At 45.5% G+C, this 14,356-nt stretch overlaps 1 protein-coding gene across 1 annotated transcript in view; it reads right to left on the reverse strand.

Moving 5' to 3' along the window:
* The window catches only part of zbtb16a (zinc finger and BTB domain containing 16a), a 160,010-nt gene extending 146,743 nt beyond the window's left edge, over positions 1-13,267 (reverse strand). Inside the window, exons 1-2 of the mRNA XM_083927091.1 lie at positions 13,170-13,267; positions 8,443-9,778 (exon numbers count right to left, since the gene is read on the reverse strand). Of these exons, the coding sequence (XP_083783217.1) occupies positions 8,443-9,689 (1,247 nt within the window). The 5' untranslated portion in view covers positions 9,690-9,778; positions 13,170-13,267. The remainder of the gene's footprint in view (positions 1-8,442; positions 9,779-13,169) is intronic.
* Between the last annotated feature and the right edge of the window lie 1,089 nt (positions 13,268-14,356).

Below are 14,356 nucleotides of genomic sequence, written 5' to 3' on the forward strand. Positions count from 1 at the left end.
TTTAATTTCCCCAATGTGGGAAAAGTGGTGGCCTCAAGGTTAGAGAAGCGACCTCAAGGTTAAAGAAGCGACCTTGTGATTGGAGGATCGACGGTTCAATCTCCAGGACCGGCAGGATAAATTTGGGTGGGGACGTGAAGAAGCAGCACTTGCCTTTCCCCTTATTACCACCACTGAGGTGCCCTTGAGCAAGGCCCATAAACCCCAAACTGCTCCAGTGGAGCTGCCCAGTGGCAAGCAGAGCAGAGTGGGGTAGTACTGGGAAACTTCCAGGTGTGACTGTGATCAGGGCGTTACTGGAAAAGAGAGCATTGCTCTTAGTGTTCTCCCCCTGAATGAATAAATAAAGGTGTAAAAAAAAAAGAGTGGGGTCCAATTACTTTATCTTATATTCAGTTATTTGATAGAAATAGACAACGCATTGTTGTGAGTGTTTTTTTGTAATTTTGTGCAAGAAACTGGCCATGAGAATACAATGGATGAGTATAAAGTACAAACATAATACAGACTGATTGATTATAGAAGTGGTCAACACTGCATTGGCTATGGGGAACCTCTAAACTGAAGTAGCCGTGATGTAACATTATTAATACAGTATGTTGGAATACAACTTTAAAACAATTCATATATCAGCTACTGCTTCAGCCCTTCAACAAATCAACATGGTAACGACGTGATTTTGTAAATTCACCTGTAAATATGGTATTTGCATTTCTTCTCCGGCTCTCGCTCACTCTGTTTTCAGACATTCTTGCTCTTCAAGCAGACAAATCTCCCTTCACTTGAATTCATCCCCCACCTCACATGTAGCCTGTGTGAGGGGGGGGGGCCGGCCTATCCATCATCAGCTCTCTGCCTCTGGTAATCTCTCTGGGCGTCTTCGGTCAGCAAATACATAAATCAATTATGGTTTTAAGCTTTATGCCATGATTTACCCAACTGATCCCTCCTGGATTACAGCAAAGCTTAAAACGTGTTGGTTGGCGCTAAAGCTTCAAGTCGCCTTGACATTCATTGCGCTCCTGCCACGAAGAGCAGCACGTCAGACGCCACGAGTATAGATCTGACAGCCTTCAGAGCGGGCGGCCAGGCAGCCAGGCTGCTTTGTGAAAACGCAATGATAGTCTTCTCTGGTAATACAATTTTGGATTTCTTTGTATCTTAATCCATTAAACTGAATTTGTCAGCGGTTCAGGGTCTGAAGTGGCCGACTTCACAAGTTCAATGTGATACTTTTTGGGGTGACAGTCGAAAACAAAGGTGCAAACTGGAAAATAATGAATTACTAATAAGGTTCTAGTGGTCAGTAAGCTAGCATGTTAATGGGAGGATATGCACTGCCTCTAATCATCTTAAACATGATTTTTTTAAATAATTGTGGTGTTTTGAAATGTTTGCATACCATGACATATGTTCATTATAGTGACATATTGAGTAAAAGGGTCAGTTTTTCCTCATGACCACTAACTTGTTTATATCCTACGAACAACCAAACCATTTGGTTCCCACCTAACGTTTAAGCACATAAATTAAAATCTGTATTTGTGTCCATTTAAAATTATTTTTGTACTTAATTTAGATTATTTAGGCTAATTTATCTCATGCTCATCCCTACTTTAATGAAAACATTTTTTTATTATTGCACCAATTCTTATTTGCCAACAGTTTTCACTGTATTTCCACTTAAAGAATGGTTCCCTTTCTATAATCCGAGCTGCTCGTGAACACTTTCTGATTATATTTAGCATATTCAACAGTGTAGCATAATGACCCGTTCTAATTGTACTATTAGCATACAGCTAACACTAACCTAGCATTCACTTGTTGAGCTAACATGTTTTCTTGGGCCCTGAAGAGGCAGATTAAAAGCTCACATGGTGCTGCTCTGGCCTCAGTTTCCTACCTGAGAGCTCCTTTGTGACAGGTGACGGTGGAGAGAATGGGGGTAATTTTTATGACCAGCTTCTTAGCGTGCTGGTATCACTCCATTGGGGCCCCTTGCCAATCTCTGGCAAACCATTCAAGTGGCAACAAAGAGGCTAATTAGAAGCTCTCTCGCTGGAAGCCTGCGGAGGGCTCTGGTTTGATACTTCCCAGGGAGGCTAGGGGGCCTCTGAGGTGGCGGTGGCAGTTTTTTTCACACACACACACACACACACACATACACACACACACACACACACACACACACACACACACACACACACACACACACAGAGGATATTTGTGAGCACACTTGGGTTGGCCCTTTGGCTTGAGCACATTTGCTCATTGTGACCGTCCTCCTTACGGTCTGCCACAGCAATAGAATCAGAGAGGGGGAACCGACACATCTTCTTTCATGTGGCGAGAACCCAGAGAGGGGATGCTAATGGGATATCGATGGGATTAGAACCCAGAGCGTTCAGGTCCAGGAGAACAGAGGCAGGGCTCTATGAACTAGAACTAAAACCCACTCAGCTTTAAGGCCAGATCATTCTAATTCTATTGACTTTTGCTTTTTAAATGGGAAAGTTGACAATGATGCATGCACCTTAATACAGTAAGAGAGTCTGCCAAGAGGTCTGAATGTCTAATAAGGGTTTACAAAATAAAAGAAATAAAAAAAAGAATGCTATTAAAACTCCTGATGGAAATTCAGTCAGTGTGCATCTACAGAGAAACAGTGGCACAACCTCTTCCCCTGCCAACACTCGCAGCAGCTTCTGGGAGCAGAGATACACATCAGGAAGTTAAGGCCGATAACACATTTGCATGTCACCTGATAACTGGCTGTAATTAGCACCCCCCCCCCCCCCCCCCACAACATAACAAAAAGAAAAAAGCCCACGCTCACATGGACAAACACAAGGCCAACTTCCAGTACAGTATGTTATCCTTATCCCTCCCTCCAGACCACAAGGCCCCCACAGGGACAAAAGATAGGGGCCTCACTGTGTTCGTTTCATAGCAGCTCCTGCCAGACCGCATCAGCAAAGGCCACGTCTGCCGAGCACTGTTAGCCACACAGAGGCAGCTGGTCGCAACAAGTCAAGCTGCTAACTTTTATTGCACAAGCACCTCCCTCCACTCTTATCTCAGGGAGGGAGGTGATCTAATCAGCCTACTGATTAGATCGCCTCCCTCCATTGCCATAGCCACCGTCTAGATATTACACTAACCCCCCACCTACCCCCCCCCCCCCCCTTTCGTAATGCCCTTCTGTTTTCCCTCCCGTTCCAAAAAAGCATTTCAATTCCTTCTAAAAAAAGAAAGCAGCTTCTCTAGATCTAAGACAACTCGACATGTGACGGCACTGCACGGCCATAAAATGCTTGATCTGTAGGCCTACTAAGGTTTGTGTTTGCGTGTGTGCGTGTGTGTGTGTGTGTGTGTGTGTGTAGTCCATTCCACATGATGTAGCCCCCTGTGTTAAGTCTTTAATCGATACATCTCCCTATCCTGACAGTGAGGACAGAGCCCAGATCTGAGATCAGAGCGATGGCAGTGTAAATCTTTACGGTTCAACCAGAGCCTTTTAAAGCCTGTCTATAATTGGGCCTCAGCCAGCAGCTGCGGCTATCACTGTGGGCCCCGGTCAAAGCGCCAGTTCCTCAGGGGCATAAACAAACACTGCACTTCCAATAAGGGCAAAAAAACACCTGTATGAGGATAAAAAAGAAAGACGATGTGGCAGCCAGACTTGAATAAGCCCTCTCCTGTTGTCTGTGGTTGAGGTATTTCTTGGAGAGGCGTTTTTGGTGAGTGAGGCTTTTTGTGCTCTAGGATTATTACACCGACATGTACTGTACCTCTGAGTGCAAGCCGGGGAGACTTAGCTCACAGTGCTTTCAAATAGAGGGTAATCCACTGCCATGTAATGGATGCTTTGTCGTAGGGCTTCTTCCGGTAAGCGGGAAAATGCTCACACAGTTTTACGGGTTGGGATGATAAGCTCGATGCTGCTTTAGTTTTGGTTTCGTTCACTTTATTTCAGACCAAAGGTGATACACTGTATTCAGAGAGGAAGGCTGAGACAGTGAAGCAAATGTCTGACTGAACCTACAACAACTACATCCTGATTTCCTCGCACATGCTCAGTAATGCATCTTGGTCAACATGCAGAGATGTCTGACGGCATTAGAGTCACACAGACCCTCTTGGGTACTCTAATGCTCCGCTGCTTAGCATTTCCTTTAGCTAGACAGAAGTCCATGCTATATATGACAACATTAAGGGGCAAGTAACAAAGATAACAAAGTGGCTGCTGGTTGATCATCGGAGTTATCATGTGACGATCGTGTGTTGCATCAGGTGAGAGCATCAATGCTGGATGAGGATGGTAGCAGCTACTGTGCTCACAACATGGGTGCAGCAGTGCGTATTCCACTTAACAACCACGGGCAGCCCCATCAAAAGTCCACTCATTCCTGCAACAGAAAACTCCACAAGAGAGTTAACTTTAATTTGCTAGTTCCCTCTAAGAACTCTGTAAACTTATTAAATGGAGCCACAGAACCCAAATCTGGGTGAAGACGGTGGGAGTGAGGAAGGAAGTGGAAAGATTGTGTAAGGCACCTGTCAATCAAGCAAGTATGCAGTAAAACTTCTCCTTTTAGCTTTTATATCTCCTGAGAGTCTAAAATTGTAAAATTTGTATGCAAGTAAAGATTATTTTAAGCCAGCATCTACCAACCTTTTGTCATTTTACATTACATAACTACCTGTCATCATGGTGTGGCCATTTGAATACAGTCGCTCATGGTGTGAATGTATAGTGAGAAAGCAGTGGTTAATGGTTGATCGTGGCCAAAGCACACAAGTGTCTGTGTGAAGGGAAACAGTTCACCTTCCACTGGCCTTACCTCAGTGTGCAGGGTATGTGTGTGTGTGTGTGTGTGTGTGTGTGCATACATCGTCCTCACCTGCAACAAACACTATGGGCTGCTATCTGAGCTCAATCTGCTCTTGGTTTACTGAGGAGGAGTGCCAAGGGTTATCTGTCCTACTCTGATATGCACAGATAAGGGCCTTGCGCCCACTGTTTAAACACCTGGGGCCCGGGGTATTAGAGCGCCCTCCGTACCCCTTTGCCACAAAAGGAGAGGAAATGGAAGAGTGAGCGTTGGCTGCTGCGGCTGAGGGGGATGTGTGTGAAAAGTAATGAACACATGAGGATGTGCTCGCGTGGAGGTTAATGCAGGGGTGATTATTTCCCCCACTCCCCTCTTGTACCCCAATACTTCCATCAATAGTAGAAATAACACTAGCAAAAACAGAGGCAGGGATTCATTGACTTGTCTCATTTATGAACCCACCCCCCCTTCAACAACACCCGGCTGTTTTATGAAAAGAGTAAAAGCATTGATGGTTATCAGTAATGTTTAACGGCTATATGCTGTAAAAGCTCTCCTTTCGAATAGGCTCTCTTTTCACTTATGTGATGTACATTACAGCGAGGGTCAGTCATTTGCATGAGAATGGACGATTAAGTGAAAGAGATAAACCCAAGGCTAGTTCCCGTGAATTGGATGCTGTGTTTGGAATACCAAGCAGCGGAGGGGTTTTTTTTCTTTCTTCTTTCTCCCCACCACCGCAGAATTAGCGCCCTGCATCATCCATTTATTTTACCAATAATCATTCAGGCCTTTTCTCGTGTTGATTATTTTCTCAGTGCAAGGGTTACTAAAATATTGCTGTACTCCTGTCTCCCTGAAGCAGTAACAGCAGTCACCCTGGACTTCCTTTAAGAAATAAATCCAGGGCTTGTCAGTGGGGTGGACGAGTAGAGGAGAGATGGGCTGGAAAGTTATTGTGGTCAGATTAGAGGGATTGCTCGCACCTATAATGTGTGGCCTTTCATTAAGCTTTATACATTTATTCGGAAGGCAACTTAGAACAGGGTTGGACGTGAAATTGTTCTGTACTAGTGCCAGTACAACACCTGAGTTTCATTACTGTTACCAGAAAAATAAATTTTACTTTTAAAAAGCCAGAGTTTTCTCATGTAAGCAAGCACAAGCAGCCCTATAATAAGTCAAATAAAGTAGTTTAAAATTTGGACTTCACTGTGGAGGTACATCAAATCTAACCAGACGTTCAATGCCTGAGTGATTTTGATCTGTACCAAAAAATATTGAGGTTTTGAATCGCAGCCCTGCCTCAAACTAGAATCTCCTGTGCCTACACATCTAATCAGCATGTATTTCTGTATCTCACGGGTGACTCCTCACACACACACACACACACACACCACTTGTGGAGCCATTAAACAATGTAGTCAGCCTGGGTGGGGTGTCTTTTATGATACAATCCAGGGCACAGAGGAATGAAAGGGAGCGGAGACTAAATTTATACAGGAAGTGGGTACTTTCTGGTGCCTTCATTTGAACATAGACGTGCACACATAAGACACCTCACACCAACGACCTGTGCCACATCTGGAAACAATTACACTCATGTTTGACTTGACCTGCCTGCACCAAGTGAACTCTGCCAACGTTTTTTTACGTGTTTGTTGCAGAAGCAGCGGTGACCCTGACACAGTGGCTGTGGGGGAATGACGTGTAATTAGTCAGTGGGAACACGACACTGCTCGTCTGAAATAAAACATCTTGTATTTGCATCAAAAGAATCGGACGGCTTGACAGGCTGTACACAGAAAAAAAAAAAGCATAGACTTGCTATCAAATGACCCATATTGGAATATGTGAGGACACGGGGAGCGTCTGAATCATCAAGCGTCTCAGGGTAGCACAGCAGACCTTTCATGTACGGACGGCAGAGCAGACAGCAGATGATGCAATGTTTGATTTCTACACTTCAGGAGGCTGTCAGGACAGCGCGTACAATATTAAACTGTGTCGTGTCGGTGTATCAACCAGTCTAAATTAACCCATTAGTATGCTATGGGGAGACGCCGGAAGATCAATGCATGAAACAGTTTGGAAATCTCCTTTGATACAAGATTTCCCAGCTTGAGCGAATTGATGAAATTCCTCTTGAAACACAGGCAACCATTTCACACGCCAGGCTTTTCTCGAGACAGAGACGAATGTAGCCTGTCCTTTAACACATTGAGACTGCGTAACTGCATCTTACACAGAAGCTACAGTGCATGTTAAAGCAAGAACGGATCATAAGTGGCACAAAATTCCCTTTCTGCAGTTGCTTCTTTAATCTTAAAGACGCATTGTGTCATTCCATGCACAAATTCCTCTTTTATTTAATAAATATAACACAACACTCATCATGAAGGCCACAGAAGCAACTGCCAACCCCAAAAAACAACAGTATTTGCCTTCACCACTCGTGTAGACCGATGTTTAAAACACAGCAAAACAATTGGTGTAAGGCTGCAATCAAGGATGCTCCTCTTCAAAAAGGTAAAAGGCATTCTGCATCATTCTGCATTTTGTAAAGAGAACATTGAGACAGATTTTAAGCTTGGACTGAATGCCACGCATACCAAGACACTGGCTCAAGTACGAGTGGATGGGTGACGGGATTCAAATCCTCGAGTGAACTTTAACCCGCGTGCGTTCCTATCGATTGAAGTAAACATTACATGGTAAGACGGTGGCCTTCAGAGAAAAGGCCTTCAGTCACACAAAAAACGCTCTAACTATGCAAAATCCACGAAGAAGTGATGCAAGTGCATTTCACGAGGTGCTCGGTGAAAAAGTCTGCAGGTGAGTATTTTGAATGAAGTTTCCAGGTCTTCATTTGTTTCTATGCACCGACTGAAATAGCGCTGCACTGATTTACTGCCACTCCCCTGTCCTAGAACTACCTCCCCGTCTCATAGCCCAGGTTCAGCATTCATTTCCTGGGCCGACCGTCTACTCTAATTATCAAGCTAATAAGGGCCCCCCTTGTGCAGTTATGGGAAAGGGGAGGCGAGTTGTGTCCAGGATGAGGAGGTACCACTTCGGTAAGTGTGTGTGATAGCTGCCGCCCACATCTCGTAAGGCGTGACTAATGGTCTTAGACAATGTAACGACAGCAGTCACCTGGGCAGGCTTGGCAGTTATTGAAGGAGTGGATCTCTGGGCCACACAGAACTAAGGTTTGTGTCAGTCTCTCACTCGTATTAAATGTGTGTGTGGATGGGTTTTTTTGTTACTCATCATAATCACTGACTTACAAAATGACTTGTACAGCTTAAGAAAGCCAGATGAAAACAAAACAACTAATTTCTTCTCTTCCCCATGAACCAAGCCTTAAAAAAATAACCACTGTACTAATAATCATTATTAGATGTTTGGACATTTTAAGGCCAAATGACTTAAGATTTTTGACAGAATGCAAACTGACCAGGGTAATCTTGCATACATCATTAAAAATATGATTCACTGAAAGAAAAGAAAAAACACACAGCTGTACTGGAAGGCTGTAAAGGGACCATTCACTTCAAGGCCAAGACAATTAGCAAACAGCCGCTCAAAAGAAAACTTGGCTTACCTGTGCTGCTCCACAGCTTCGTTATCTGGTAGCTCTGCACCGCAAACATTGCAACGTTCGTGCTGGTTCCTGCCGTCTGGTTTCATGCCCACTGCCAGCTCCCCGAGCTTGCTGAAGAATTCCCTCTGGATGAAGCTCTGAGGCAGAAGTCCCCCGTAGGCACTGAAGTCCATAGACATTGCCAGGGCAGGAGACATGGGGAGAGCGGAGGCCATGGATGCCGCCATGGATGCCGGCATGGACATCATGGCATCCGATTTATGATTGACAGGTAGGGAGTACAATGAGGCAAGATGTTTCTCCGTCATTCCGGCCATTGCTTCCAACCCCATCTGGCTGACATCAACTTGAGGGTCGCCCATGCCGTCATCGCGGACGTAATGTAGCTCGCGGGCACTGGTGATGACGCTGCTCCTGGTCGGTGTCCCCGGACCGTCTCGGTTCCTGTCCTCCCCACTTCGCTCTCCATTGCTGGAGGCACTGGATTCCATGTTCGGAGGACTGTCATGGCCGTTGCCACCCATGTCCACTTGCATCATTTCAGTCTTGATCTCAGTCATCAGGTGGTCGGAGTTGCTGTGGAGTTGTTGACTCCTAAAGCCCTGCTGGAGCAGAGACTGGCCGATGCTCATCAGGCTGTCCACAGCAGCTTTGGTGGGACTCATGGTGGAGACACCGAATGACGTGGAGACTGAGGGACTCTGGTCCACCATGCCAGCCATGATGGAGACTTGTTGGGAACCTGACAGATAGGGACTCTCCATGGAATGCTTTTTGGAGTTCTTGGCTCCATTGTGGCCTTTGCGCTCGTCATCCTCCTCTGTGCTTCCGTCATTCACATTGACCTCCACATCATTCTCATCTGAGGACTGGATGGTTTCCAGGATCTTGAGGCATTGCTCCTCCAGATATTCAATCTCCAGGATCTCTGCTGCATACAGAAGGTCATCCAAGTCCTCCACCTTGGCCTGGAGTGTGGCAGTGTAAGCATACTCCAAAATCTGCTGAAAAGTCTTTGGTGAAAGAAAGTCCAGGGTGTAATGCTGGCTACTGCGGTGGAAGAGGATCTCAAACATTTTGCTTGTGCAGGCTAGCACAGTCCGGTGAGCGTGGAACTCCTGGCTGTCGACCATGATGACCACGTCACACAGAGTCCCAGCCAGACGCATCTGGTTGGCCTTCTGCAGCAGGGCAGTGGGGTGGTTGGGGTTCTGGAGCTGGATCATACCCATTTTAGTTAAATCCATTATGTCGATGCAATCCACGAGGCCGACTCATGAGGCTCGCCTTCCCCGCTCAGCAGTGTTTTAAGCTATCTGCGTAAACAAGATCAAACCTGAATGGAGAAACAGAATAAAAAAAAAAAAGAGAAATAAGTTTTTGTAAATTCTGACTCAACAGCAATAATGAATCCAGTCGTCTTTACACTTTCTCTCCAAAAATCTAATGAATTAATGTCTTTTTTTTAATGAAATGCAAAAGAATTAAAGAGATGCCCAAATAATCGTATTTCCTAAAAATATACAAAGCAAATAAATTAATGAATACGGTAATGGTAATTGGATGGTTACTGCAGAACCCTCCGATAACTAAATCACTCCCCGGTTCTGGACCAGTACTATACAAAAGCAAAGCACTAAGAACAAATGCATTTTAAAGCACCTGACACTTTATTCTTACTTTGCACTAGACCTACCACATAGACTGCTAATATCTAACACCCATGCATGTATGTTTTGTTTTATGCATAATGTGTTTTTTCATTTCTAATAAGTCTCGACCGCTGTGATTGATTGTTGTTCTGTCACGAGCACACTGAGGCAAATTACCGACAACCAAGTTGTACGGCAGTAAAGTATGAATCAGACAATGTATTTAAAGTGTACCACTATTTAGTTTGTACACGACAAGTGAAGTCAGTGGGGTTTCAAATTGCAAACATCCTGCAGGGCTGGTAAACACTGTGCAGGCACATTGTTCTCAAATTCAGCGGAGAGTATTGACTGTAGATTTCTGAAGGGAGACAATTTGTGAGCCGTCCAACCGCCTCACCCTGCATACCAATCAGTCCAACATATGCTATGTTAAAATGATGTCTTCATTTGGTTATGTGATGGGGATGTACGCACGGTTAAACTAGTGTGAATTGTGTGGGGTTTTTTTCAGTGCTGCCTGGCTCACAAAGACCGTCAGCAGCCTTTTCTGAAATTAAATAGCATCTTACTCAGTATTCCCATCACAGACGGGAGCAGAGAGCAGCGGCCAGAAATGGATGGAAAGGAAAGCAGAACGAAGGCGAAAGAACACAACACCGCAGCACCAAACACCGGGCTCTGCTCTCACTCACCAATGCTGAGTGACTGTCTCTAACTCATTTATCCAAGTTAACAGGGCAACATGTTGCTCCCCCTCATATCTACGGCGTACTCCCACCCACACTAAAATAACGAAGAGGGTCAAATGAAATAGTCTCACCACTATCCCGTTCACATGATCATTTAATTGTGAGCCACACTGAAACAATGCTCTCTTTATTGTTTCAATTAAATAAGCAGCCTCGCCACTACGTGAACTACCCAATGGATGAATGACCGGCTCCCAGCTAAGTGCCTCCATTGACCCACATCCTGCATGAGCTCATTGGTGTCCGATATTTATCAATTCGTTCGATGAATGGCGAATAATTTAATGATACGTTTTCACCATTTTCAAAAGGTTCAAGTTTTTATCTGAACAAATCTTCAAATTTAATTTCCTTATCAGCTTATTTTCCTTTTTCAAGGACTAAAAAGAGAAGTTAGTGAGCACTTCTTTCTTTTCCTCCCTGCCTGAGAACAATAAACACTAAGACCTATGATAAGCCCCCCAGCTAGAGGACCACTCTTCTTTAAAAAACACAAAACAATATCAGTAATTCACAGATGTATGCAGGTTCACAAAAACAAAGTACAAGCACATGATCCTAAATCAGAACACGCCGGAGGTAAGTGATGCTGGCAGCTATTGTTTGTGGTAAACATCGTGGAGAAGAAATAGTCTTGCTGGCTTTTGGGACACATGGCAGTTTTTTGTTTTTTGGTTTTCGGCGCATTGATACGAATCGATATTGGAGGTCTAATAATGAAACCCGCGGGTTCTCATCAGCCTCTCAGTCAACAGAGGTCATGGCTAAAGCCCGACATTATCTTTATTACAGTCGTGCCAATATAGCTGCGATTTATGGCCCCGTAAATGATCAATGCTTGTTGCGCTCTGTGGGGTTCTCAACCAGGCTGTGGCTTCACCGGGACGCGATGGGAAAGTTGCTGTTCGGGGACTTTACCGCGTTTGTTGCCTCTCTATTAATAAACAGCAGGGCTGCGTGCGTCTAGACGGCGTAAATGTTGGCCAGCCGCGCCAGACAAATTATACAGCGCGTTATGCATTATGCAAAAACACCACGCACCACATTAAGTACATTAGGGCAGGGGAGATTTCCTCGCTGCATGACAATTCAGACCGCGGACAATAAACCACACTGGACCGACTTCACAGCGAGCAGCAGAATCAATTTGATCACGAGTCGTCTGCCGTAGCGCGCCCCGGCGACCCAGCCACAACAAGAATAAACAGCGTTCAATATTCCACGCCACGAACCGCACTGACGGACACAAATGTGGGAGAAAGCAGCACGCTACACTGCGTCTCCAGGGGGGGACATAAGGAAACATGGAGCGTGCTTTAAAAAAAAAAAAAAGTATACACGAGACGGACAGCTGCCAGAATCTCTCGCCGATCCGAGGCAGCTCTCCTGTGATCCACGCACAGGTGGACTTTTGTTTGTGGCAGAAGGAAAGACTCAAACGCTGGCTCTGTGCAGCTGATGAGAAGGAGGGATGATGGGGAGAAAGGTGCCTAAAGGGTAAAGAGGCAAAGAGTGAAAGGGGGAAGAGAGAGATCAGACAGTCTCGATAACAAATCAATTTGCTATTGCATCTGTTACCAGTTTCCCCCGCCTCACAGTGTGTTGCGCGTGCTCCTGCGGATCGATTATCGGTCGCCAATCAAACATCTAGTTTCCTGTCAATAGATCGCAGTGTGACTGTACAGTGGACTGGGTTCGGGTTTGTTTCCAGTATTAAGACCAGTGTCCCCAGTTCTCATCGTGATGTCATCACGGCTAAATGAGCCACACACCGGTGCGTCTGGAGGCACGGGGACGGGCAACAGTGTCGCTGTCTAAAAGATGCACAATTTCCATCAAGACGAGCAAACGCGATTTCCCCAGTAAAGTCACATGGAGCAGGGGCGTCATATGTTGTCTGGCTCCCGGTGAAACAGCCAGACCTCACGTCCTCTAGCTGCGATCTCCAGCATACTAAACCAGACCGAGAGAGGGGGGGGGGTTACGTCAACCTTAACATCTCTACAATAGACTACCGTGCGTTAATGCAAACTTCAACACCTTGCAGCGTGCAGCGCAATCAGGGAAAACACTTGTTTTCATCCGGCGCTCCGGTGCGCGGATCCAACTTGCGTGCCAAAGTCGCCCTTTACTGTTAACTTCAGCGTGAGGTTGAACGGGGACAACAAGCTCAAACGAGCCCCGGCGCTATCAAAACGCGTCTAAATATCCACATGGTGAATGAAAGTACGCGGAGAAAACAGTGGTAGAGTCATGCACAGGAGCGGCTCTGGCACTTGTCGCCGGAAAACTGCACATGCGTTTAGCCCGGATTGGTACTCACCTAAGTTGCACGTTTTGATTCCGTATAGTGTAGGGGGAGTGGGGCTACAGCATAGTAAGGCAGTTCGCAGTACCCGCTCTCTCAACACGCACTAACTCCTTTCTTCTCTCGCCTTAGCAAATCAACACGGCGCTGACGTCAACGCAGCCAGTCAGCCAGACGAGCAGCAGGCAGGCGGGCAGCCGGCTCTGCGCTCCAGCCGCACAAACGCTAAGAAAGTGAGACACCTAGGGGGCTGTCTCATGTCAAACGGCGGTGTTACAGTATGACAGTGGAAGGTGAGCGACGCTGCCCTCCCTCCAGCTGTTTGGATGCACATACAGCCTATAGTTGTTGTCACACTCCGGCCAGGGGCAGACTTAATGGTTTGGCGGTCCTGTAGGAAAAATCAATACGGGCGCTCCCGAAGCCCCTCTAACCATTATCAATCCATGCATTGAAACTATAGTTGTGTTTAAGTGGCAGCAGAGCACAGCAAGGGGCAACGCAAAGGTGAGCTGGGACAATGCAGCTTTAAAAAATGACAGGAGACTCATTCATCCGACATTATGATGTTATTTTGGATATTTTGAATGTTCAAAAAGGTGGCATTGCTGAGCCAAACATTGGCAGGAAGATGAGGACATGTTGCATTTCAACAGGTTCAAGTCTTGAGTGTTCACGTCCATTTTCAAAGTCGTAATGGAGAAGTTCTGGATCCAGAGGGAGGATTTCAACATGAGTGTTTTGCAAATTATAATATATTCTATATGCTCTGCGTGTGACGATGTCTGAAACCTGACGCTTGTTGCACTTTTTCTCTATTATGTTTTCTGTCTTGTTGTATAAATTTTAAATTTAGTATTTGTGATGTGCTCTCACTGTCATCAAGTCAAGTTAAGTCAAGTCAAGAGATCTTCATTGTCCCCGTGCAACCAGCAGCACAAAAAAAAAAACAATACACAAAAAAACGACAACACGGGTGACATGGGACAACGACACGGGAAAACAATTAACATCAATTCACCGTAGACATCGTCTTTGTAGTCCGTTTAAACCTTTCTGACCTTACGGCTGGATGCACGTGACACCTGTTAATGCCGTGAAGAAAGCTCTCTTATTAAAAAGATCTTTGCGCTGATTTGTGCGGCGTTTGAAAAACTGTGAGTGATTTATTGGGGGACCTGTGCGACCACCTTTAGTTTCTT

Source organism: Echiichthys vipera (assembly GCF_963691815.1).
Source record: "Echiichthys vipera genome assembly, chromosome: 14".
In the NCBI taxonomy this organism is placed as follows: Eukaryota; Metazoa; Chordata; class Actinopteri; order Perciformes; family Trachinidae; genus Echiichthys; species Echiichthys vipera.